This window comes from Desmodus rotundus, chromosome 3, assembly GCF_022682495.2.
Source record: "Desmodus rotundus isolate HL8 chromosome 3, HLdesRot8A.1, whole genome shotgun sequence".
Lineage (NCBI taxonomy): Eukaryota > Metazoa > Chordata > Mammalia > Chiroptera > Phyllostomidae > Desmodus > Desmodus rotundus.
Window position 1 is genome coordinate 102,515,932 of NC_071389.1, and position 25,941 is coordinate 102,541,872.

Below are 25,941 nucleotides of genomic sequence, written 5' to 3' on the forward strand. Positions count from 1 at the left end.
AATAGATGTAGGAAATAAAATCTCCCATTAGACTTTCCTTAATATCTAACATAACATGCATTTTTATTAAGACATAATGTAAAATAACATTTTTCTAGGCACAATTAAAGATAGAAGACTGTTTATGCATCACATTTCTTTAGAGCCAATTACCTGTGGACCTTGTTGGTAAGACATGTTTAAGTTTTTTTTAATTCTATTAAAACATTGTAGGAAATGTATGGGGTTTTTTACATAAATATTTATAAATACAGTGGCACTAACATGCATACAGGAGTTAGTACTTTGCTTTTCAAGGCCTTCATCAAGGTTAAATCATTGTGTGCTTGGATCATATTGTATAATGCTGTCCATATTCCAGCTTATTTTTTGTTTAGAGTCATAACTTTATAATTAAACAGATTTTATGTGCCTTTTATGGCTGAGGCACTGAGGTTCTGAGGTTAAGTTGGGTCAAGAAAGTTACTCAGAATCCATTATCAAAACATAGAATACATGGAAAATATTTTATCTCTCCTCTAAAGTCCTACTAAAATTACTAAAATTATTTTCAATGTATAAATCGACAAGGACAGTGATAAGAAGGAACAACAAAATTCTGGAAGCTAAAAAGGCTGAAAGACTTAGAAGCCCAAATCTGACATTAGAGCCAGTAGAGAAGCTACTCACTCAATTTAATTTTTTATAAAGAACCTGAGAGAGACTCAGGTTGGCAGCAACATGTACTAAAGGTAAAGTAGAAAATAGGAAGTTTCATAGAAAATCTGTTTAAGAAACACCTATATCCCTTCCTTCATTGCAGATAGGCAGTTATCCCTTTTCCAGAAGGTTATTCTTTGGAGAAGAGGAATTGGAGGGATTCTGAATTGGGGATGGGGTGGTAGGAGGGTACTGAATGCAGAGATTAAGTTAAAATCTCTATATCGAATAGTGAGACTCCTTGGCCTCCTTCCCATACTTGGCTTCCATTGCGGGCAGCCAAGCCTCTAGGCAGAAGCCTGGAAGGATTTTTTCTGGGGAATATGACCAGCTCAGTAGACCAAAGTAAAAATACTGACAATTGCAACAGCGTGGCCATATTACCAGACAGTGAAGTCAACAATGGACAGGCACACAGCTTTCAGTTGGCTCTTCAGTGCCTCACTCTGAAATAAGAAGAGCTAATCAAGAAATACCTGTCCCTGGAAGAAAGCCTGTATGAAAGATAGTGTCCAAAGCACAAAGGAAGGGAGGGAGGAAAGAAGGGAGGGGGAAAATAAGGAATTTAGAGGGTATAGACTGTGCAAAGAGAAAACTTACTAATATTCTCAGGAAAGAGAACATAACTACATCCTTAAAATATGTACTAAAGAGTTCTTAGAAATTAAAAATATGATAGCACAAATAAATTAGTAGAAGTAACAGAAGATCAAAGTTATGAACATTCCCAGAAAGTAGAACAAAAAGATAAAGAGATGAAGAAAGTACTGAAAAGATAATCAGAAAAGTCTGAAATTTTGAAGTTTGAGAAAGAAGGAACAGGAAAAATGAAAAGAGAGAAATTTTCAAAGAAAGAATTTATTTTATCACTGCTAAAGGGCATGAGTTTCCTTGGTTAAAAGGGTGCTCAGAATGAGCACATAAATAAAATGACCCACATTAAGGGACATCCTTGTGAAATTTTTGAACACTAGGTGCAGAGAGGAACCTTAAATTTTTCAGAAGGGAAAAACCCAAATCAGGTTTCAAACAGTTTTGAGAGTCATATGGTATATAAATCCTGTCGTCATTAACAATGGAAGCTGGAAGATTAGATTGTATAATGTATAATACAGAGCAATGCCTTTGAAATTCTGAGAGGAAATGATTTCTACCCCAGAGTCTTAACACTAACCAATCTATCAAAGAAGTGTGAGCATAGACTTTTTTTTTTCAGGTGCCAATTACCAGGAGGTTTATCTCCATAGCATTTACTACCATGTGACATATTTGTCCTTTTCCCTCCACAAGAATATAAACTCTCTGATTTTATTTCCTCATTCTATCCCCCAACCAGAACAGTGCCTGACACATGGTAGGACCTCATTAAATATTTGATGGATAGATGAATGGGTAACTAAATTAGTTCTAGGGTAACTTCAAGTTCCAGCAATTTCAAGTTGGGTAAAAGGAAGTATGGGGGTTTCAAAAGATATCAGTTAGGAAGAATGTGTATGCTAGGGAAGATGATAAATTTAATTTGGCCATGTTTGAGAAGAGTGTGGAACAGCAAGGTAGGGCCATCTGGTGCTTTATGCAGTTCAAATTGTAGGAATAACACCTAGGGGAAAGTCAGGCATGAGATAGGGGTTAATGTTTTTATTGTTAGGTAGATGATAGTTAAAGCAAGGGGTATGACTGGCCTTCTTGCCTGGGAAATTGTCTAGGAAAGAAATCCAACTTTGGAGACAGGAATATTTTTAAGACTCAAAAAGAAAAAAACAGCAAAAAAGAAACAAACAAAGGGGCAATGGTGTTGTAGATATTAGTGGTGAGAATTTTAAGAAGAAAAAAGTCAACTGTCGCAAATGCCAAAGGTCTAGTAGAATGAGTGTACACATGAAGCAATATTTGTTTTTTGGCGTTTAGGAGGTTATTAGTAACTTTATTGAGAAAAATTTGTACAGAGTGGTAGGAGAAATTAAGAGTTCAATGGATGGAAATTGAGGGAGTGAAAATTGCTGGTTTAGATTACTTTTTTAGGAAAGTTGGGCATGAGGGGTATGGAACAGTGAGTTGATCTTGAAAGGGAGACAAGGCTGAGGAAAAAGCATTTAAAGAGTGGGCAAGGCTTTCTGGCTAAATGAAAGGGGCACTAAAAAAAGTATCAACAGGTGGTAGAAAGAGAAAGGAAGGAGGTAGAGTAATGACTGAAAGAATGGGGTTCCTGAAAGACCAAGTTATTACTTGGGGTCAGAAGTACAAGTGAAGGCATTAGCCATGAAAAGAAGGTGGGTAACTTTCTCTGGTAAAAGAGGTGAGTGAGCAGACAGACACAAGGATCCGTGTTTGACAGACTCTTTCATTAGCTGGTAAAGTAAAAGGCTGGTGTCAGTATGTGAAGAGTTGTGATGGACTTAAAAAGTGTGGTATTGTTCTGGATGGCAAATACGAAACAGTTACCAGAATAGTATCACCGTATAGCAGTGAGGGTCTCCCTCCAAACCTATAACGTGCGTGTGTGTGTGTGTGTGTGTGTGTGTGTGTACATTTATTGGTAACTAACCAAACAAATGTTTTCTTCTCATTGTAGCACAACTAAGGAAAGGCAAGAAATACAGACTCCAAATTTTACTCAACCTGGTCAGGAATTTCTGTCCAAATCTCATTTTTATGAACAACTGACTTTTGAAAAATCTTCAAGCAATTTATCAGTTTGGGGGGAGCCATTTTGTAAGGTTTCTGCCACAAGAAATAAAAAAAGGAGACACTCAATGACTACAGGCAAACTGACAAGAGTCTTTGTCCCACCTTTTAAAGCTAAATCACATTCTCACAGAGATGATCAGTGTCCTGGAAGCAATACTAATTTGAAGGAAAACAAACAAAAACAAAAAAACATAGTTGAACATGGCTCTGGTAGTAGTAAAAATAATATTAATGACAATGAAATTCATCAGTCTAACAAAGATAACTCCAATCAAGTAGCAACTATAATCTCCACAAAGTGTGAAGAAAAATCTTTAGGTATTGTGTGAAAATTTGTGTTGATATATTTTTGCCTTTCAGTTAGATATTTCTGACATTAAATAATGCCTTGAGGATTTTCCCATTTGTGATGATTAATAATTTCAAAACCTTTAATGCTAGAGTTTTCCAAGCCCAAAGATTAGGTTTAAATTATTCTAATATTTTCTTTCAAAGGTAATTACTTGTGGACACAAAATCTAGGGCTGGTATTACTGGAATATAGTTTTTTATCAGGCTACTAATTTTCTTCCAAATCTAAAATAAAAATATTAGACTTATTTCTATTCTTTAGAAGTTGAAAGTTTTTTAATTCCTAAAGATTTAAAATTAGAGCTAGGTGATGTGTATAATTTTATAAAGCAAGGATTGTGCTTTTAAATTTTATATCAGTATTATCTTTTGCTAATTACTTATTCCTTAATAGATTTAGTTGCAAATCTTCAGAATGCCAGAGATACACAGAATATGCGGATTAAAAAGAAACATGGGCAACGCATTTTTCCACAGCCAGGAAGTCTATATCTTGCAAAAACATCCTCTATGCCAAGAATCTCTCTGAAAGCAGCAGTAGAAGGCCAAGTTCCTTCTGCATGTTCCCATAAACAGGTATGCTTTGTCAACCACACTAATAGCTTTTATAGTAATGTATAATTTTATTAACTAGTATCTCCAAATTGTTCTGTTTATTTTTTTTAAGATTTTATGTTTTTATTTTTAGAGAGAGAGGAAGGAAGGGAGAAAGAGAGGGAGAGAAACATCAATGTTTGGTTGCCTTTCACACACCCCTTACTGGGGAACTGGCCTGCAACCCAGGCATGTGCCCTGACTGAGAATCGAACCAGGGACCCTTTGGTTCACAGGCTGGCATTCAATCCACTGAGCCACTCCAGCCAGGGCTCCAAATTATTCTGTTGAAAGAAAGAACCAATTGAACCAGGAATGAATGGATCAAAGAAATCATCATGTTTCCTAATCCACCTACAGGGACAGCCTTCTCCTCTGGTGCCTTAATCCTACAAAGGGATCTGTGCTTCAGAATTAGTATTTCTCTTCTCCCTTCAAAACGTATTGTATTTTATTATTATAAGTGCTCTCGGCTAGGGGTTAGAGGAAAGTAGTCTTACTGAATTTAACTTGTGAATGACTCATAGTCCTGAACCCACTAAGAGCTAGTCACATTTTTAAAAGAGGATTCTTATTAAGCCAGTACTATCTAGTTAGCATTTTAGGCACCAGAGAAGTGAAAATGATATTGGTAATATTAATAGATAATATTTATCGAGTATTTTCTATGTGCTAGGCACTCTTCTAAGCTCTGTGCTTGCTGGTTATATCTCATTTAACCTTCACAAGTACCGAAAAGAAAGGCACCATTTTTTTGTTCATCGTTTTATAAATGAGAGCACAGAGAAGGTTAAGTAACTGCCCCAAAGTCACATAAGTAGCAACTAGAAGAGCCACAATTCCAAAGCAAGGAGTTTGACTCCAGAGTCAAGTCTGAACAGAGGAAAAGGTACTGTGGGGTCAGGCCTCTGGGATAAAAGTAAGTGCCTTGGAAGTAGGCCAGGCAGTGTAGAAATATGACCTCCTGAGGTCAGACTCCCTGAAAAACTTACACTTTTTACTGTTCTCTCTTCTAAATTTTTGGACTTAAAAGTTTTTGTAAAACATTGTTTCTTCTTTTCTACCGCTACAATGACTTCCAGTGGCAGATCTATCCAGAGAAATATACACAGGGGTATGAAAAAAGTGGGTCATTTATAGTACATCAGCATTTTAGCTTCTAGTAAATAAGTTAAATCTTTTAATAGTGATTAATATTTAAATGAAAAATTTTGGGTAAATTCAGTTTTGGTTTCTTACAATTGTTTTTATTCTACAAAACATTCTGTTTTATTTTGTTTTTCATTCATTATCAGATTTTTCTATTTCTTTTGTGCAGCTATATATGTATGGCGTCTCCAAACATTGCATAAAAATTAACAGCAAAAATGCAGAGTCTTTTCAGTTCCACACTCAGGATTATTTTGGTAAGGAAGGTACAGGGACTGGAAAGGGAGCACAGTTGGCTGATGGTGGATGGCTCATACCCTCCAATGATGGGAAGGCTGGAAAAGAAGAATTTTATAGGTACTATATATAAAAAGAGATTTGTGTTAACTTTTACATACTCTATCATCCCTCTTCCTTACAAAGTCCCTCTTTTTTTTCTCTTCTTATCTATCTTGAACTTAAAAGGTTGTCCAGGAATCAAATTTTTATACACTGAATCATTTTAAATGCATTATGGTTCAATTTACATTCTTTTGAAATATTTTTTTTTTTTAATTCTCACCCAAGGACATTCCATCATTGCTTTTAGAGAGGAAAGGAGAAACAGAAATATTGCTGTGAGAGAGAAACATTGATTGGTCACATGCTGCACACACCCGGGACCAGGGATTGAACCCACAACCCAGGCATCTGCCCTGACTGGGAATCAAACCCCATCCCTTCAGTTATGGGTCAACATTCCATCCAACTGACCCACACTAGCCAGGGCATGTTGAAATATTTTAAAAAGTAAATTATGCTTTGTCTTAGGATTTATTGAGTTGACTTTTCTTAAATTGGGACAATTTTCTTATGCATTTACAAAATAAGGACTGATAAGAAAAATTAAACTTGAATTGGCCTTGTTATAGACCCCCACATACATACAGTTATATCATATTCTCTTTCATTGTGTATCTCAATAAGTATGAAATAGAAATACTAAAAATTAAACATAAGCACCTAAATGTCAGTAAATGCCAAAAATTAGTAAACACCACTGCCCTAAACATCAACAATTTAGAAACTATATAACTTCTATGATTCTAATGTTTATATAAACATAATTTAAAGCTTTTGCTCTCAGAGATGTATTACCTTGTGCCAGTGGCAAGAGATGGGAAACCTTTCTGTAGTGCTTTTATTTTTTAATATCTCTGTACACCTTTCTAAATTTTAAAGTTTTGGGGAAGTGATAAAACATTTTTTCTTAAATTTTTGTTATGTATTTTATATTATTGGAATGTTTTGTCATGTTTTGTTACTTTTATGTTATTTTAAAAGAAGAATGTTATTTACACCTTGCACTTGTCTCACATAACAATCGATATATCTGCTATCAATTTTAGTTGGAAAAGTATGGTAAACTGTTGTAGTATTTTATTGTGTTAAGTAAACTGCATTGTGTAGAGGTTAAGAGTGACGATGCTGTAATCAGGTGAGCTTACCTGTAATCAGGTAATACAGCATGCTTCATAATGTTTGAGTGTTGAAACTCAGATTGTTTATGGATCATTCAATAAATATTTATTTAGCACCTGCTATATGCCAGATACTATCCTGTTACAAATAACAACAACAAAATAATCTTCCCTAAAAGTCATACATTCCAGTAGAGCAGTCTAGAGTGGGGAAAGAGAATTAAAAAAAAAAAAAAAAGAATTGGCCCTAGCCAGGGGGTTAGTTGGTTGGAGCAAGGTCCTATGCGCCAAAATGGTTGTGTGTTCCATCCCCCATCAGGGCACATACCACAATTGAGAATTCCATCACCAATCAGGTGCTTATGGGAGGCAATCAATCAATGTTTCTCGCCCACATTGATTTCTCTCTCTCTCTCTCTCTCTCTTCCTCTTTCTCTCTCTATCATCTTTCTAAAATTGATGAAAAAACATATCCTCTGGTGAAGGTTAAAAAAATAAGTAAATTATATGGTGTATTAGAATGTAATAAATACTATAAAGATAAAGCTGGAAAGGGGGGTTAAGGAGAGTTAGGTGAGGAGAGGTGCGGTTTTTTAAATAGAGTGTCAGGAGGCTTCACTGGGTCTGTGACATTCTTATCAATGACCCAAAAGAGGTCAAGGGAGTGAACATAGGACTGTGTGGGGATAGCATCCAGATTCTGCAGGGCAGCATGCAGTAGGAGGAAGGTTAGTGTAGCTGGAGTAGACTGGGTAGCAAGGGCTCTGGTAGATTAGATAGAAGGGTAGAACCTTATAGGTCTTTGTAAGAACGTTGGCTTTTACTTTGAGTAATCATTTTCACTTAGAATGTTTAAAGCAGAAAGTAACATGATCTAGTTTATTTTTTGAAAGAATGACTGGCTACTTGTTAGGATCAGAAACTAGGGAAGGGCAAGGGTGGAGGCAGAGAGACTACTTAGGAAGCTTTTGCACTAATCCCAATGAGAAATATTTGCTTGGGCCAAGGAGTTACAATTGAGTTGGTAAAAAGCAGTTGGATTCTGGGTATATTTTGAAGGATTGAAGGTTTGCTTCAACCCTTGAAGCAAATGCTCAAGGATTGGATAAGGAGTGTGAGATAAAGATGGCTCCAAAAGATTTTGGCAGCAGTTGGAAGGATAGTTACCATGTACATAAAATTGAGAAGGCCAAGGAAGGAAGGGAAATTGAAAGTTCAGTTTGGGACATTTGAAGTTAAGGTTATCAGTAGACATGCAGGGAGAAATGTTGAGTAGGCAGTTGGAGTTCATAGATATAGGTAAAAGTATAGGCCAAAGAAATCAATTTGACAGTGGTCAGGATATAGATGTAATTTAAAGACATGGAAAAGAGATTTAGAAAAAGCAACCACAAGTTAGAAATAAATGCCAAAGAGTATGGTGTTGCAAGCCAAGTGAAGATGGAACTTTAGGGAACAGAGAATAACCAGCTATGTCAGTGCTGCTAGTAGATAAAGTAAAATGGGGACTGAGAAAATTGACAGCTGGGTTTAGCAACGTGGAGGGCGTCACTTATCTTAATAAAATAATACAGTAGTTTGGTGGAGCAAAAGCCTGATCAGAATGCAATAAAAAGGGCAGTGGAGGTAGAGGAGTTGGAGAGAAAGAGAATGTGGTGGTTCTTTCAGGCATTGCCTGAAAGAGAAGCAGAGAAAAAGGGCAGTATCTGGAGAAGGAAGTAGGATCAGAGGGTGTTAATTTTGTTGTGTTTATTTGTTTTTAGGTAAAAACACTATTTTTTCTGCTGGAAATTGTTCAGTAGAGGGGAGTGAAATTGATGATGCAAGGGAGAGAGGAGGCATTTCTACGTCAGTGTCCTTGACTAGACAAAAAAGGTTGGGAGCTTGGATACAAATGGCAGGAGAGGACAAAGTGAAGGGTACAGATGCTGGTGGGTTGGTATATGTGAGAGTGGAAGTTTATGAAAATTCTTTTGATTATTTCTGACTCCTTAGTAGTATACTAAGAGTAAGAATGGGAAAGGAAGAGTTTGAGATTTGAGTAGAGGGGGGAGCACCAGGACTAGAGGAAGTTCTTAGGTGATTTCTAAACAGTCTCTTTAAGATGAAAAGTAATCCCAAATATAATTATTTGAAATTAAGGATCTCATTTCCCAGTTGAAATAATTGTATTGACTAGTATGTGAAGTGGATTTGTATTATATTTTGATACATGTCAAATCATTTTCTAAAATTATGTTACTTATTGATTATACATTAACTCAAATTTTATTGAATGTTCTTATATAGTATAAGTTTTTGCAAAGAGTAGTCATGGTTACTGAATTTAATAGTATCTTATGTGTTTTTCACCATATTATCGCACTTTGTTCAGGGCTCTGTGTGACACCCCAGGTGTGGATCCAAAGCTTATTTCTAGAGGTTGGGTCTATAATCACTATAGATGGATTGTATGGAAACTGGCAGCTATGGAATTTGCCTTTCCTAAGCAATTTGCTACTAGATGCTTAAACCCAGAAAGGGTGCTTCTTCAGCTAAAATACAGGTGAGTTTAAAGCATTGCATTATGTGCTCATATCCTGCAGTGTGATTCAGACTTCTGTGCAGTCTGTGACTTCATGCCGTAAAGGTACATGAGCCAGTGGGTGGTGAACTTGCCATCCCACACTGGTGTTCAGTTGCATGGAGTCACCTCCCTGGCCCCACTTAAGAGAAATCACACATTCATACACCTTTTACTCCCCTCTTCCCCTACCCCCTCCTTAACTTCTTGGCATATGAGAAGGATATGAATTTCCAATTTGATCCACTATTTGCAAATTGCTAATAAAGCATTTTTGCATTTTGGGGGTTTTAATATTTAATTGACATTTTAACAATATAAAACTTAATATACTGCTAGCTACTAAATTTTAAGTTCTCTTCTATCAGTATTTCTTCAATAGAAGTACTAAATTTTTATTGTCAATTATTAGATGACTGTTTTTACATTGAAATTAGAGGCTCACAATTCCTAAAATAATGCATTTTTCTTTTTAGATATGATGTGGAAATTGATAGAAGTCAAAGATCAGCTATAAAAAAGATAATGGAAAGGGATGACACAGCTGCAAAAACCCTTGTTTTTTGTGTTTCTGAAATACTTTTACCAAGCTCACGTTTACCTGAAACTTCTGGCAGTAAAACTAGTGATGTGGATACCACCAGCAAAGCGGCCATCGTGGAACTGACAGATGGATGGTATGCTTTGAAGGCTCAGCTGGACCCTCCCCTCTCCACTCTCGTACAGAAAGGTAGATTGGCGGTCGGTCAGAAGATCATCACTCATGGAGCAGAACTGGTAGGCTCTCCTGATGCCTGTTCACCTCTTGAAGCCCCAGAATCTCTTAGATTAAAGGTATCTTAAATTAATGCATTCTCTTGATAAAAATCAGTCACTGATTCAATTAAATTTTAGAAAGGTTTTACATTTAAAAATTTTAATATATTTATGTCTGTTAAGGATATTCTGGGTTTTTTTAAATGTACTCGAATCTCAGTATAAGCAGCAGTTTCCTCAGACATACTTCTCAGAATGTATACCCATCATTAAGCTGCATGTGACTATATAAGACTCATGACCCCCAAAAAAGCAATCACTGATGTCACCCTCCCTGACCTCCCCATTCAGGCTCCACAAAGGCAATCACTACAAATCCCCTTGGCTCTTTCTTGGCTTATATGCTGTGTCTTCTCTCCTTCAGTTTAGACATTAACTATTAGCTTCCTGCTGTGAAAGAGGGCTGAAGCATATATTCAATGTTTACGATATAATGACTAGAGATGAAAAATATTTTTTGCAAGTCATCATATAATATATATATGAATACATTTCCTTTTTAACAACTTACTACTTTCCCTAGAGTTACTGTGTTGCCTTTTCTTTTCCCTCCTTAATTTTCTGTGTCCTTACCACCAACTCATTCCCACACAGGAGTTATATAAAACTCATCTCAATGTTTTAAAATAGCCGTTTTTGGGTCCATTTCTTTTTCTTGGAGATCCTTGCACCTCTCCATATTCCTGCTTTATTCTAAAGTGGTGATTTTCTATGTAAGCTACACAGGTATCATTCTGGACAGTATTTTCACCTCTTTCTGTGTCAGTAGAATTTTCTGAATTTCATATCTTTCTAGATTTGTTCTTTAGTTTTAAGGGCACACAACCTCCAGAGGCTTCTTGAGAAAGGGAGTATGCAGCTGTTTTAATCATATTGTAAGGTTGGCCAAATGTAGACTTTGAGGTTCAAATAATTTCTTTAGAATTTTGAAGATGTTTCCTCTGTTATCTTGTTGCTTCTAGTTGTAGCTTCTGCTGCATTCGTGCTATTCTTATTCCCAGTCCTTCACTATGGGATCTTTTCCCAAGACATTTTCAACATCATTTGTCTCCAGTACTCTGAAATTTCATAATAATGTACTTTGGTGTGAGCCTTTTTAATCATTGTCCTGGGTACACAGTGGAATTAGTCTATAATAAATGTATGTCCTTCATTGAGTTCTGGGAAAGTCTCTTGAAGTAGTTTTTTGATCATTTCTTGCCTTCCATTTTTCTCTCTTCATTTTTTAAAATTCTGAATATTTAGGCACTAGGCTTCTTAGATTGGTCCTGTAATTTTATTGTTTTTTTCCTCCTATCTTCCATTTTGTTGTCTTCCCCCCACCAATTTCTAGTTCTTAATTTTTCTTTTTAATTCCTCAAGTGAGTTTGTGCCTGTTGGCATAATGTTTAATTTTCAAGAGACCATTATTATTCCTTGAATTTTTTTCTTTTTTATGACATCTGGTTCTTGTTACATGCATATAGTATCTTCTCATCTTTCTGAAGCAATTGATTAATATTTTGATTCATTTTAGTTTTTTATGCTCCATGTGTTTTTTTTTTCCCATGAGAACCTCCTTTCTTGTTGGGATCTCAGGTTGGATACTTTCCTTAACTGATGATTGTTAGCTATTCTTTCCTCTTCAAGAGTGGGGCACTAATGAGCTGATTAGAAGCTCTGTGTGAGGTAGGTCTTGTCAACCTGTTGGATGGTAAGACGGGGATTTGATTTTTTTTCATTAGGAGACCCTCAAACATCAATGACTATTCTGAGAGCTGAACAGAGTAAGGAAACTAAAGGGGGATTCCTTTGCAGCATGAGGGTTTTTGTTGCTTTTTTGTTTTCAGTATAGCATCTCACTTGCACCCTAGTTACATCTGCCTGGTGGTCCGGAGTCCAGGATATGTGTGGCTCAGTCTCTTCAGAAAGTAAACTCTCTTGGGTTCATTTTGAGCCCAGAGGAGGGAAGAACAGTCACCAGGTTGCTTGGTAACTGAGGCTTTAATTACCTTCATACAAAATCTCAACCATTCCTCCTATTTTCAGCTCCTGCCTGCAGAGGTACCTGTTGCCTTCAGTTAAATTATTTTGTTTCATATTGGCTTCATAACAACAAGTTTGCTAGCTGAGTAACCTTGGGTCGATTATGTAATTTCTCTTATACTTAAGTTTTATCACCTATAAAATGGGAATAAGTCTTAGAGTTGTTGTGAAGATTAAATGTTAATATATGTAAAGCGCTATCATTGTACCAGGTACCATAGTAAGTGCTCTATGAATGTTTGCTATTTTTGCTAACTGGAATTATTCTTGAACTGCTTTATTGTTTACCTCTTGTCCAACAAATGATTAACTTCCAAAATTTTGGTAATTATCTCATCTACTGTCCTCTCCAGTTCTTTGTCCTTGTAGGTTTTTTTGAGGAAGCCCAGGTAAATAAGTGTATTTTAACCCATCATGTTTAAATTGAATTCTGTTTTACTATAAGGCATACTTCCGAGATATTGTGGGTTCAGTTCCAGACCACCACAATACAACAAATATCTCAATAACAAAAGTCACATGAATATTTTGGTTACCCATTGCATATAAAAGTTTTGTTTACTTGTAGTCCAGTGATTTTCAACCTTTTTCATCTCATGGTACACATAAACTAATTACTAAAATTCTGTAGCACACCAAGAAACATATACTTTTTGCCAATATGACCAAAAAAAGGTATAATTTTTATTTTGATCCTCACCTGAGGACATTTTTTCATTGCTTTTAGAGAGAAAGGAAGGGAGAGGGGAAGAGAGAGAGAAAGATCAGTACAAAGCATCGATCTGTTGCCTCCTGCATGCACCCAGACTGGGGATCAAACCCACAATCCAGGCATGTGCCCTGATCAGGAGTTGAACCCTCAACCTTTTAGTTATTGTGGCTCCAGCTGACTGAGCCACACTAGCTAGGGCAAAATAGGTATAATTTTGATTCATTCACATCAGATGGCTATTGTTATGTTAGCTATTGTCATTTTTTGATTTGACAGTCTAAGAGAAAAGAGGTCAGTGCCCTTTTCTACGTAGTCAGGTATTTCATGTTTTAAAAATTCTTGTGGCGCACCACTGTGCCTCTTGTGGCATGGCACCAGTTGAAAATTGCTGCTGTAGTCTATTAAGTTTGCAATAACATGTCTAAAAAAAACAATGTACATACATTAATTAAAAAATACTTTATGTCTTAAAAATGCTGATCATCATCTGAGGCTTCAACAAGTCTTTTTACTGGTGGAGGGTCTTGCCTCGACACTGATGGCTGCTGATTGATCAGGTGGTGGTTGCTGAAGGCTGGGATGGCTGTGACAGTTTCTTAAAATGAGACAACAGTGAAGTTTGCTGCATGGATTGACTCTTCCTTTCACAAACAATTTCTCAAAGCTCACTGATCACTGATCACCATACCATAGTAAAAATGAAAAAGATTTCTTTGGAATACTGTGAGAATTGCCAAAATGTGACAAAGGCACAAAGTGAGCAAATGCTGCTGGAAAAATGGCACCAATAAACCTATTTGAGGCAGGGTTGCCACCAGCCTTCAGTTTACAAATACACACAATATCTGTGAGTGTAATAAAGCATACTGCAATGAAGCAAGGTATGCCTGTAGTCATAGTTACATAACATTAAGACTTTAGAGCAGTATGAACAATTTTTTTAAAATAGCTTTATTGAGACAATTCACACACCATGCAGTTCACCCAATGAAAGTGGTAATTCCATGGTCGCAGAGTCGTGCAGCTATCACAATGCCTTTTAGAGTATTTTCATCACCAGCCCACTGTCTGTTGGCAGCACCAATCTTCCTCAGCTTTCAGACGCCCACAGGTCTTCCTCAACCTAGAAAGGAAAAAAAGCCTCCCTTAACCCTGCTCTGCACTTTCTGGCCATTGTACAATAGGTTTCCCTCTTTCCATGATTCAGTCTCTTAAAAAAACATTTTTTTAACAACTTTAAAATTATAGTTGACATTCAATACTGTATTAGTGTCAGGTGTACAGCATTGTGGTTGGTTTGTACACTTCACAAAGTGGTCCCCCCAATATTTCCAGTACCTACCTGGCACCATATATAGTTATTACAGCATTATTGACTCTATTCCCTATGCTGTACTTCCCACTTCCATGACTATTTTGTAACTGCCACTTTGTACCCCTTAATCCCTTCCCCTTTTTTACCCAGGCCCCTAGCCCACCTCTTCTCTGGTGACCATCAATTTGTTCTCTGAATCTGAGTCTGTTTCTTGAACAATTTTTAAGATATTATATTGTGAAAATATTTTTACTTTTGTACAATTTTTCTACTTAATCACTTTCTTACTTCATGACACTTTTTAAAGTGAATATTTTTAAAGAAGTCCTAAAAGAATGAAAATCTTACGAAATCTGAAATAGAATTGAATATATTTACTGAACTTACAAATTGATGTATTCCTTAATTTATTCAGATTTATGCTAACAGTACCCGGCCTGCTTGCTGGTATGCTAAGCTTGGATTCTCTCCAGACCCTAGACCTTTTCCTCTGCCCTTGTCATCACTTTTCAGTGATGGGGGAAATGTTGGTTGTGTTGATGTCGTTATTCAAAGAGTATACCCTATGCAGGTATGACTTATTCTTGAAACTTACTCTATATTTCTCTCTTTTGAGACAATTAATTTGAATGATTCCTCCTTACTGTGTATTTCTGTTTGATGCATTATTACAGTGGGTGGAGAAGACATCATCTGGATTATACATATTTCGAAATGAAAGAGAAGAAGAAAAGGAAGCAGCAAAATATGTGGAGGCCCAACAAAGGAAACTAGAAGGCTTATTCACTAAAATTCAAGCAGAATTTGAAGAGCATGAAGGTAAAATGAGTTCTACATTACAAGTTTATTTATATGAAAATAAGTTTTTTTTAATTAGAGGTTTTGGAGACTTCTAATTTAAATTTTGTAATCAGGTAAATTGTCTTTAATAGATTTCTTCTAATTCTGAATCAATATTTTTAATTAATTTATTTTTTAATATATTTTATTGACTACGCTATTACAGTTGTCCCATTTTTTTTAACCTCCTCCTGTCTATTTTGTACCTACCATTTATGCTTCTTATTCTCTGTAATTCCCCCTGCCATTCTCCCCCCTCCTCCTCCCCACTAATAACCCTCCATGTGATCTCCATTTCTGTGATTCTGTTCCTGTTCTAGTTGTTTGCTTAGTTTGTTTATGTTTTGGGGTTTTTTTAGGATCAATTGTTCATAGTTGTGAGTTTGTTCTTATTTTACTGTTCTACTTTTGATCATCTATTTCTTAGATAAGTCCCTTTAACATTTCATATAATAAGGGCTTGGTGGTGATGAACTCCTTTAACTTTACTTTATCTGGGAAGCATTTTATCTGCCCTTCCATTCTAAATGATAGCTTTGCTGGATAGAGTAATCTTGGATGGAGGTCCTTGCCTGTCATGAATTGGAATAGTTTCCAGCCCCTTCTTGATTGTAAGGTTTCTTTTGAGAAATCAGGTGATAGTCTTATGGGAACTCCTAGGTAGGTAACCCTCTCCTTTTCTCTTGCTGTTTTTAAGATTCTCTTCTCATCTTTAATCTTGAATGATGTAATATATTGTGCCTTGGTGTGTGCTTCCTTGGGTCCCACTTCTTTGGGACTCTCTGAGCTTGCTGGACTTCCTAGAAGTCTATTTCCCTTGCCAGATTGGGGAAGTTCTCCTTCATTGTTTTTTCAAATAGTTTTCAATTTCTTGCCCTTCTTCTTCTCCTTCTGGCACCTCTATGATTCGGATGTTGGAACATTTAAAGGTGTCCCAGAGGTTCCTAAGGCACCCCTCATGTTTTTAAATTCTTGTTCCTTCATTCTGTTCTAGTTAATGTTTATTTCTTCCTTCTCCAAATCATTTATTTGATTCCCAGTTTTCTTCCCATCACTGTTGGTTCTCTGTACATTTTCCCTTATTTTACTTTGCATTGCTTTTACTTCTTCCTCTATTTTGCAACCATACTCAACCATTTCTGTGCACATCCTGATTACCAGTGTTTTGAACTGTGCATCTGATACGTTGACTATGTCTTCATTGCTTAGTTCCATTTTTGGAGCTTTGATCTGTTCTTTCATTTGGGCCATAATTTTTTGTCTCAGCAATCCTGTTAGATAGTAAGGGGCAGAACCTTAGTTATTCACCAGGTCAGGGCAACCCACTTGGCTGCGTTATGGTGCTATATGGGGGGGAGGGGTCCAAAAGGTAACAATGCTGCTTGCTCAGCTCTCAGCCAGCTTTCAGTCATTTCTCCTACTACCCACAAGCAAACTGGGCCCTTCTGGTGCTGTTTCCTGGGTGGGTGGGCTTGTATACATTTTAGGATCCTGTGGGCCCCTCCAATGGACTCCTCTGTGAGGCTGGGAGTTTCTCCCACCACCTCAACCCCCACAGGTTTTTACAGTCAGAGGTTTTGAGGCTTTCTTTACCCATGCTGGAACCGTGGGTTGCACAGTCTGTCTCACTCCCCAGTTGTTCCTCCTGGTTTATCTGCACCCTGTCTGCCAGCCGCTGCCTCACCCACCCAGTCCTCTAGCCCCTATTTTGCTGTGTATCCTTTCTGCCCCAGCTGTCTGTCTTTGCTCCTCCTACCAGTCTGAATGAATGTTCCTTCTTTAACTCCTTGGTTTTCAGACTTCCATACAGTTTGATTTTCTGACAGTTCAGGTTATGTTTTGTTCTTAAATTTGTTGTTGTTCTTCTTTTGGTTGTGCGAGGAGGCAGAGTCTACCTATGCCTCCATCTTGGCCAGAAGTCCAGAATCAATATTTTATATTCTCTCTTCTTTTATTTTTGCTTTTTAAAAAATTGTTGACCCTATTACAGATGTTCTCCACTTTCCCTCCCTTTGCCCTCCTCTACCCAGCCCCTGCCCTTCTCCCCTGGCCTTCATCACACTATTTTCTGGGACCATGAGCTATGCATGTGTGTTCTTTGGCTAATCTCTTCACCTTTTATCCAGTCTTCACTATCCCCTTCCCCTCTGAGATGTCACTCTGTTCCATGTGTCCATGCCTCTAGTTCTATTTTGCTCATCAGTTTATTTTGTTCGTTAAATTCCATATATAAGTGAGGTCATATGGTATTTGCCTTTCAGTGGCTGGCTTATTTCACTTAGCATATTACTCTCCCGGTCCATCCATGCTGTGGCAAAGGGTAAGAGTTCCTTCTTTTTTACATCCTCATGGTATTCCATTATGTAAATGTACCACAGCTTTTTTATCCATTCACTGATGGGCACTTGGGCTTTTTAAAAATATTATTACATAAACAGATAATCATTGAACTGACCACAAATTATTATATCTTTATTCAACACACTGAGCTTTTAGATACTTATAATTGTCTTAGGCAATAATACATGACATACCCATAGCACCATTCAGAAGTCTTTAGTAAACTCCCTCTTAAGCTTCAGTACGAAAGCATTTGTAGCATTTGCAGTATTAGAAAAAGAATAGCAGTATGGGAAAGAACCATCAAATTATTTTCCCCTAGATAAATTCTGTATGATACCACTTACATGTAAAGTATAAAAAAGACAAACTCGTAAAAAATAGGGAATATAATGGTGGTTACTGGGAGATGGAGTGAGGGGTAATACTGATGTTATTTAAGTACAAACTTGCAACAAGTAGTAAATAAGTCAGAGATCTAATGCTCAGTGTACTGAATATAAAGAACTATATTGTACTACAGTTATGCAATGTGATAAATATTCATACAAAGACAATTATATTGTGTATATAAATGTATCAACGTAACATGTCTTATACCTTAAATTTACACAGTGGTATATGTCAAATACATTAAAAAGAAAATAAAACACTTAAATTATTTTCCCCTGAACCATTGTCATTCTCTTTATTCTGTGTCTTTTTCTTCATTCTGTAATTTTGCAGGTTTTGTCATTACAGTTCTTCAGTTTTATGTTGTTTTACTTGGAGCTAGAACTTGTTTTTCCTATGGCATCCTAGTAATAGTAATTTTTAATAGTAAAAATCATGGTGTTTTTGCTTACAAGTCATGTAATTTACTTTTTTATCTACCTTTTTTATTGCTGAAAACTATGTTCTCCTTTTCTTCTTGATTTTCTGTATTATTTAACTTCATGTTCTATATAAATCTGCAAAAAAATTACACTCAAAATTTGATTTGTTTAAACACATTACTAGCTCATGATGTTTTCATAATTTAAGTGAATTATGGATTTACTTAATTTACAAATAAATCAAATAAACCCTTTGACAATTTTTTTAAAGTTTATTCATTTATCCCTAGAGAGAGAGGAAGGGAAGGAGAAAGAGAGGGAGAGAAACATCAATGTGTGGTTGCTTCTCACTTGCCCCGTACTGGTGACCTGGCCCACAACCCAGGCATGTGCCCTGACTGGGAATCGAACCTGTCACCCTTTGGTTCTCAGTCTAGCACTCAATCCACTGAGCCACACCAGCCAGGGCTCTTTGATAATTTTTTAAATCATGAATACACTAGCTTCACATTTTTCTAGAGAGCTTATATTTTAACTTCACTTATTTGTGTGTTTTTTGCTTGGTTGTCTTGTTTTCAGGGTTGTTAACTTTGTGGATTAGCTAATTAGTAATGCTGTTTTCCCTAGAAAATGTAACAAAACAATGTGCACCATCATGTGCGCTAACCAGACAGCAAGTGTGTGCTCTGCAGGATGGTGCAGAGCTCTATGAAGCAGTAAGGACTGCGCCAGACCCCAGTTACCTTGAGGTGAGAGAAGAAGAGGGCATGTTGTGGGCATTCTCTGGCTGTCACGGGAAGCAGTATGTTGAAATGCTATTTCTCAAAGGGGGTGTTTGAATTTCTGGGATCCATAGTGATGAGCTAGACATGATGGTATAGTTATGATTCTGTATCAAATAAAGGATAGGTAGGAGCACTAGATAATTTTATATATTAAATAAATGTGGCTTAAAATACAGACAAAACTTGATTACTTTTAAAATAAAACAAGTGTCTTCAAAGCAGTATTTTAGTTTCCCTGTTCTCAGCTCTTTCTCAGGTCCTACCCAGAGTCTGTTTCGTGATCTCTACCTGCAGGGACTTAAGAAGATAAGTGCAGAAGAATCACACTGTGTTAGAGATAGCATGGGCTTTAGAGTCATGGCTCTGCGCTTTACTAGCAAAGCAAATGGGACATAAAGTAGCTTTAAAATGGCCAAACTACATAATATATGTAAAAGAATACTATTGATAAAGTTTCTCATAAATGTTAGTTGCTGTTGTTAGAACATCATTTCATATATTAAGGTAAACTACCTCCTAAATTTGTAGACACCCAGGTATCTAATTAATGCAAGGATTAGTTTGCTAGATAGGGAGGGGGTGAGAAGTTTAAGGAAAACTGTTGTTTGTTTATTGATAATTCTCATTAATTTGGTGACAGTAAATATTGTATATAAGCCTGAAGTTTTTTAAAATAAATGAGACTACAAAAAAATAAATAAACAATTCTCCACTAGGAGACTAAGCAGTGCTATTCTGAATAGAATTCCCTCATATTCCCAAATGATACAACTCAGATTCTCCCTGTGAAATTTGAGTCCGGTTTGAAAGCCTGTGAGTGTACTTGCTACGAGTCTGTAAGTTAAGGCTTTATTTTGCTTTCCTGAAACATCATTTGTTTCTATAGCTGATATTATTACATATGTTGAAGCTTGTGCTTTCTCTGAGTCATTATGAAGATAGTTTTAATTTCATTCAGAAAATTTAATGAAGTATTTATTAGTCTGGTGGTCTTTTATATAATTTATTATAAGGAGGAAATGATGAGCAGAGTGAGAGTTGGAGGACTAAATTCTAGGCCTGGTCCTACCACTTTGTATCTGGACAAGTGATTTATCTCTTAGGCTTTCTGTCTACCTTCTATCAAGGGGAAGTCTGAGAGGGGCTAATCTCTATGGTTCTGAGTTTGTATGATGCTGAGATTTCACTCAGATAAAGTTATTACTATAATTCTTAGAGGGAAAAATAACCATCAATTTCTGAAACACTCTGTCAAAAGGATTTGTTTTCAGTGACAATGCTGAATGTTGTGGGACTTTGGAAATCATAGATTTCTTTTTAATTCTTGTTTAAACACTGTCTACATTTTTAGCCCTTTTCAGAGCACAGAGTTCAAGTCTCCCGGCCCCATGTACCATGTAGATCATGAGATTAAGATTTGTAAGGCAACAGCTTTCTAGTGTGTTATTTGTCAGATTCCATTTCCTGCTTTATTTGATTTTATTTTTTGTTCATTCATTCATTTATTCTTGTTACACTGGTTGAGATTCCCAAGAAGTAAAGACAGCAATTTGGTGAGGTGATTGGGAGAGAAGTGTGGAGGCAACAAGCAGTGCTTGTAGCACGGGTCTGGTTTTCGGTTTTGGGTTTTTATTGTTGTTGTTGTTTTTGATTTTTAGAGAGAGAGAGGAAGAGAAACTGATTTGTTGTTCCTCTTATTTATGCATTTATTGGTTGATTCTTGTATGTTCCCTGATCAGAGTTCAAACCTACAACCTTGGCATATCAGGACGATGCTTTAACCGACTGAGCAGCTGGCCGGGGCTAGCACATGTCTGTTTTAAATTGTATCAACTCTTCCAGAGAGTTCCATGAAATTACACTGTGGGGGCTAAGAATGAAGGCTCTTGAGCTAACCCTGCCTGTGTGCCTCTGCAGTTATTTATTCTCTCTCACCTCAGTTTCATCATCTACAACATGGAAACAATAACAGTACCTACTTCATAGGGTTATTATACAGATTAAATGAATTAACAAATTTCCCACACAGAGATCTGTTTCTCAAATGGAGTGAGCTTGCACATGTTAGCCATTTAGAATGTCATTGATGTTGATGGATGTGATTATTAGAGTACATTTATAAGCAGGGGTTGTTTTGGCCCTAGGGAAGTTGATCACAAAGATTAGTACACAGTTTACAACACCAGAACATATTTGTTATGTGATAAGCTGAGTACATTAATTTCAATTTTTGTATCGCCACACCCTTAAAATGAGCTCAACTCTGTTGTGTTTTACCCCGCATTTAAAGGGATTCAATTACAATAGATGAGGTGGGGTTTTTTTTGTTTCGTTTGCTTTTTATTCCAACCTTAAATGCTTTCTTATGTTAAATGATCACAGGCTTATTTTAGCGAAGAACAGTTACGAGCCTTGAATAAGCATAGACAGATGTTGAATGACAGGAAGCAAGCACAGATCCAGTTGGAATTCCAGAAGGCTGTAGAGTCTGCTGAGAAAGGGGAAAATATGTTATCAAGGGATGTTACAACTGTGTGGAAGTTGCGTATCATAAGCCATGAGAAAAAAGAAAAAGATTCAGGTCAGTATGTAAATCTTTTGTTTTTATCAATTTTAAGTTAAAATATATTAATAAAATGATTTCAAATGCTAGATGAAGTGTAAAGTTAGTGCATATCAGAGTAGCAAAGTCTACCAGTGCCCTCGAATGATGATAGAATCTTTAGATCTTTGTCGTTATCAGTATTACTGGTTTTTAGGTAGAAAAAATTATTTTTCATTTAGTATAAATTTTTAATAAAGTTACATATGACCCAAAGCTTTTATGAGTTTCTCTACCCAACAGTGATCTCCAAGGATGCTGACAGGCTCCAAACTTGGCTTCCACTTACTTTGAAACCAACATAACCCACTACATCCCTCCCTGAGAACCTGGAGGGAAAGTTAGCAGAATCAAATGCTGATTCGGCAGCTTTGTGATTTCTGGTGGAAGCAGGTTCTGGAGCGGAGTTGTGAAGTGTGGGGAGCTCTCAAACAGCTTATTGGTAGCTCTCAAAGAGCTGACTTATTGGTAGCTCTTTCCTTGTGGCCTCCCCAGACCTGCCGACTGAAACCACTGCATGGTCAACCAGCTCCTCTCCCTTCCATTCCCTACCTTCGCCCTTTTTTGTCATTCCTGGCTCTTTCCTGTCTCTGTCTCTTCTTGGCTGTTTTCTCCAGCCTCACACCTCTGTTTTCATGTCCTCCAAAGTGGCCCCCAAAAGACAGCCATGGTTTTCAGTCCTTTGTAACTGCTGAAAGTTCCAAAATATCAAAATCAAAGAGATACTCCTTAGCACTTGGAGGTGAACATTTTTACTAGCTGTGCAGTCCTTTAGAACTCGTGACCAAATTTTTCTACCAAGTAGAAGAGAAGGAGCCTGAATCCACCAGGTTCCATCCTAAGGCAGCCTCTGGGTTGGAGCAGAGTCATTCAGGACAAAGGGAGTGCCATGGGTCTCACCTTTGCCCTCAGAGGAGCCTGGGTCTTCCAGGTCTCCACAGATGCTGGAATGTGGCCCAGATCCAGCATCTGGTTTCAGGCTAACCCTGGGGCCAAAGAAGGAGACTTCCTGGAGTCAAGTTACCAAATTTAGTGTGACAGTCGTTTTAGTGTTTAATGAAAACTAAGGACTAGCAATTCTAAATAAAATGTTCGCCTGGTTGGTCCATTGGGAAGAGACCAAATCCATTTGGGAACAGCAACAGAGAAAGGCTTTTAGCCGCCTCTCTCCCCTTCCCATCCACCTGCTTGGATGACTGGCTTTTCCTGCCCTAGGATAAAATTTGTTTTGTTATCTCCCAGCTCAGAAGTCTGGAAGGAACTGGCTGGGTTCTCTGCCTAGTGCCTTGTGAGGCTGAAATCCAGGTGTCAGCTGGCTGCATTTTTATCTCATGCTCAGAGTCCTCTTCCAAGCTCACTGCAGTTCCTGACAGAATGTATTTGCTGTGGTTGTAGGACTGAGATCCCTATTTCTTGTGCAGCATGTCACCAGACGCCAGTCTGTGCTTCTAGAGGCCTCCTGCATTCTTTTCATGTGGCCTTCTCCATTGTCAGACCAGTAATGGTGCATTGCATTCTTCTCATGCTTGACTCTGATTTTGCCGTCATCTTAAGTATTCATTTTTAGACAGGAATTTTAATAATTACAAGCTCTTCCATTGTCTTTTTCCTCTTTATCTGAATAGTTATCTTAAGTATCTGGCGCCCATCATCAGATTTATATTCCCTGCTAACAGAGGGAAAGAGATACAGAATCTATCATCTTGCAGCATCAAGATCTAAAAATATATCTGGAAGAGCTACAGTACAGTTAACAGCAACCAAAAACACTCAGTTTCAACAAATACCGGTATGTCCTTCTCATTGTAATTTTTTAATTTTGATAAATGCATATGAGCTTATAGAATCTATACATGCTGATGTTTTTTTCTTGTAGGCTTCTGATGAAATACTGTTTCAAGTTTATCAGCCAAGGGAACCTGTTCCCTTCAAACAGTTATGGAATCCAGGCTTCCAGCCACATAGTTCTGAGGTGGACCTAATAGGATTGGTAGTTTCTGTTGTGAAAAAAATAGGTAATGTACAGCATATTTAGTTGTAGCTTTTTATTGATGCTTTTTAAAAACATTGTCTTTTAAAATTTGTCCTAGAATTAATTGGAGCTACAAATCAGCAAATTTGGTAACTAGTAATTTGAAAATAGGCCTGCTTTAACCTCAATTCTTAATGTAAATCAATTGTACAGTATTGTAAGGGAAGGACTTACATCCCATTCTGACTACTTAATTTTAAAGAAATTGCTAGAAAATTTTCCACAGCATTTTAGTGATTACTATTAGACAGATAATTGTAATTTCCCTGTGCAGTTAACTGCACATTCAGGCCTCTGCCTCCAGCTTTGATTTTTGGGGTTTTTTCCCTTTGCAGTATCTCTCATTATCTCTAATGATATATATTCATTGTTCTAAAGCCTACTTTTTTAAATATAGCTACTCCTATATTTTTTTATCATTGGTGTTGCTTTGCATGGTATATATATTTTTCATTCCTTTATTTTTAACTTATTGATGTTTTTATATTCAAAATTTGTTTCTGGTAGACAGCATGTTGAGTCTTGCCTTACCCAGTCTGACAATCTGTATCTCTTAACTGGTTTGATCTAATCATCTTTAATGTGATTATTGGTATTGGTGAATTAAAATTTCCCACCTTGCTGGCTGTTTTCTATTTGTCCCATCAGTTCTTCATGTAGAAGAGCAATTCTTGTGATGTTTCTACATATGTGGTAGCAGCCATTGTCTCAGAGTATCTTTTAAAGAATGTTTGTATAGTGAAGAGGCCTGGGAGGCAGATTTCTCTTCTGTGCAGGAAGTCTGATCTGTTTTCCTCTGAGTTTTTGTTTCTGGTTCTGTTTTTTTGTTTTTGAGAGATTCCACATATAAGTGAGATCATACAATACTGGTCTTTCTCTGTCTGACTTACTTCACTTGGCAGAATGCCCTCAAGGTCCATCTGTGTTGTTGCAAATGGCAGAATTTCCTTTTGTATGGGTGAATGATATTCCCTTGCATATACCAAATTTTTTTAAACTGTTCCCCCATTCACAGACACTTAGGTTGTTCTCCTGTCTTGGCTGCTGTGAATAATGCTGCAATGAACATGGGAGGGCAGATATCCCTTAAACATAGTGATTTTGTGTCCTTTGGATATATACCCAGAAAAGGAAGTGGTGGATCATATAGTAGTTCTATTATTAATTTTTTAAGGAATAAATAATTTCAAATAACAAAGAAATAGCCCTGGTTTGTGTGGCCCAGTGAATGGAATGCCAGCCTTCAAATGGAAAGGTTGCTGGTTCAGTTCCCAGTCAGGGCACGTACCTGGGTTGTGGGCCAGGTCCCCAGTTGGGGGCATGCGAGAAGCAACCGATCTATGTATCTCTTGCATGTCAATGTTCCTCTGTTTCTTTTTCTCCCTCTCTTCCCCTCTCTCTAAAAAGAAGTAAATAGAAATTTTTTTTAAGAAAAAGAAAAGAAATAAACTTTACAGTGTCAGCTTCAGTTTTTATTACTCCCAACATCTCAGCCAAGTACATCTATATTTTATTCCTTAAATATATGACATTGCACACTCCTTTTTCCTTATCTCTTTCCATATATTTTATCTATAAAGCCCAACTCTTGTCTCCCTAAGTAATAGGAAGTGTCAAAACCAGCTGAGGTCTGAGTTTATGCACAAAGACTTCTATTTATTGATGATTTTGTGCCTGGCACCCCAGTCTCCTTCCCTGGCAGTTTGTCCTTCACTCCACTTCAGCTATGTTGATGTCTTCCTTGCTCTTCCTGGGCCCACTGAGCTCGCTTTCATCACAGAGCCTTTATACTCACTGTTGTTCCTCCCAGAAGCTTCTCCCCAACAACCACTGGCTGGCTCCTTTTGCTCTTTCCAGTCACTGGTGAAATGCAGCCTTCTAAAAGGCCTTTCCCTGACCACCATTTGTAAAAGAGCGGTACTCTCTTCCCTCCCCAACCTAACTTTAAATTCTCCATAGCACTCAGCAGCACCTGACAATACGTTTATGTTTTTGTTTTTTTTTCTCCCTCCTCCAGAATATTAGCTCTACAAGGACAGAGACTCTGATACTGCTGTATCTTCAGCTCCTAAAGCAGCACCTGGTACAGGTCTTAAATATTTACGGTATTCCTTACTTATCAACTTCCCTGTCATCTTTCTCCCTTCCCCTGCTC

The 25,941-nt window shown here is 37.1% G+C and overlaps 1 protein-coding gene across 1 annotated transcript in view; it reads left to right on the forward strand.

Moving 5' to 3' along the window:
* BRCA2 (BRCA2 DNA repair associated) overlaps positions 1–25,941 on the forward strand; it is a 74,273-nt gene that overhangs the window by 37,814 nt on the left and 10,518 nt on the right. Inside the window, exons 13-24 of the mRNA XM_053920682.2 lie at positions 99–168; positions 3,272–3,705; positions 4,133–4,314; positions 5,651–5,838; positions 9,316–9,486; positions 9,981–10,338; positions 14,788–14,943; positions 15,047–15,191; positions 18,995–19,116; positions 21,535–21,733; positions 23,380–23,543; positions 23,631–23,769. Coding sequence (XP_053776657.1) covers positions 99–168; positions 3,272–3,705; positions 4,133–4,314; positions 5,651–5,838; positions 9,316–9,486; positions 9,981–10,338; positions 14,788–14,943; positions 15,047–15,191; positions 18,995–19,116; positions 21,535–21,733; positions 23,380–23,543; positions 23,631–23,769 — 2,328 coding nt within the window. The remainder of the gene's footprint in view (positions 1–98; positions 169–3,271; positions 3,706–4,132; positions 4,315–5,650; positions 5,839–9,315; positions 9,487–9,980; positions 10,339–14,787; positions 14,944–15,046; positions 15,192–18,994; positions 19,117–21,534; positions 21,734–23,379; positions 23,544–23,630; positions 23,770–25,941) is intronic.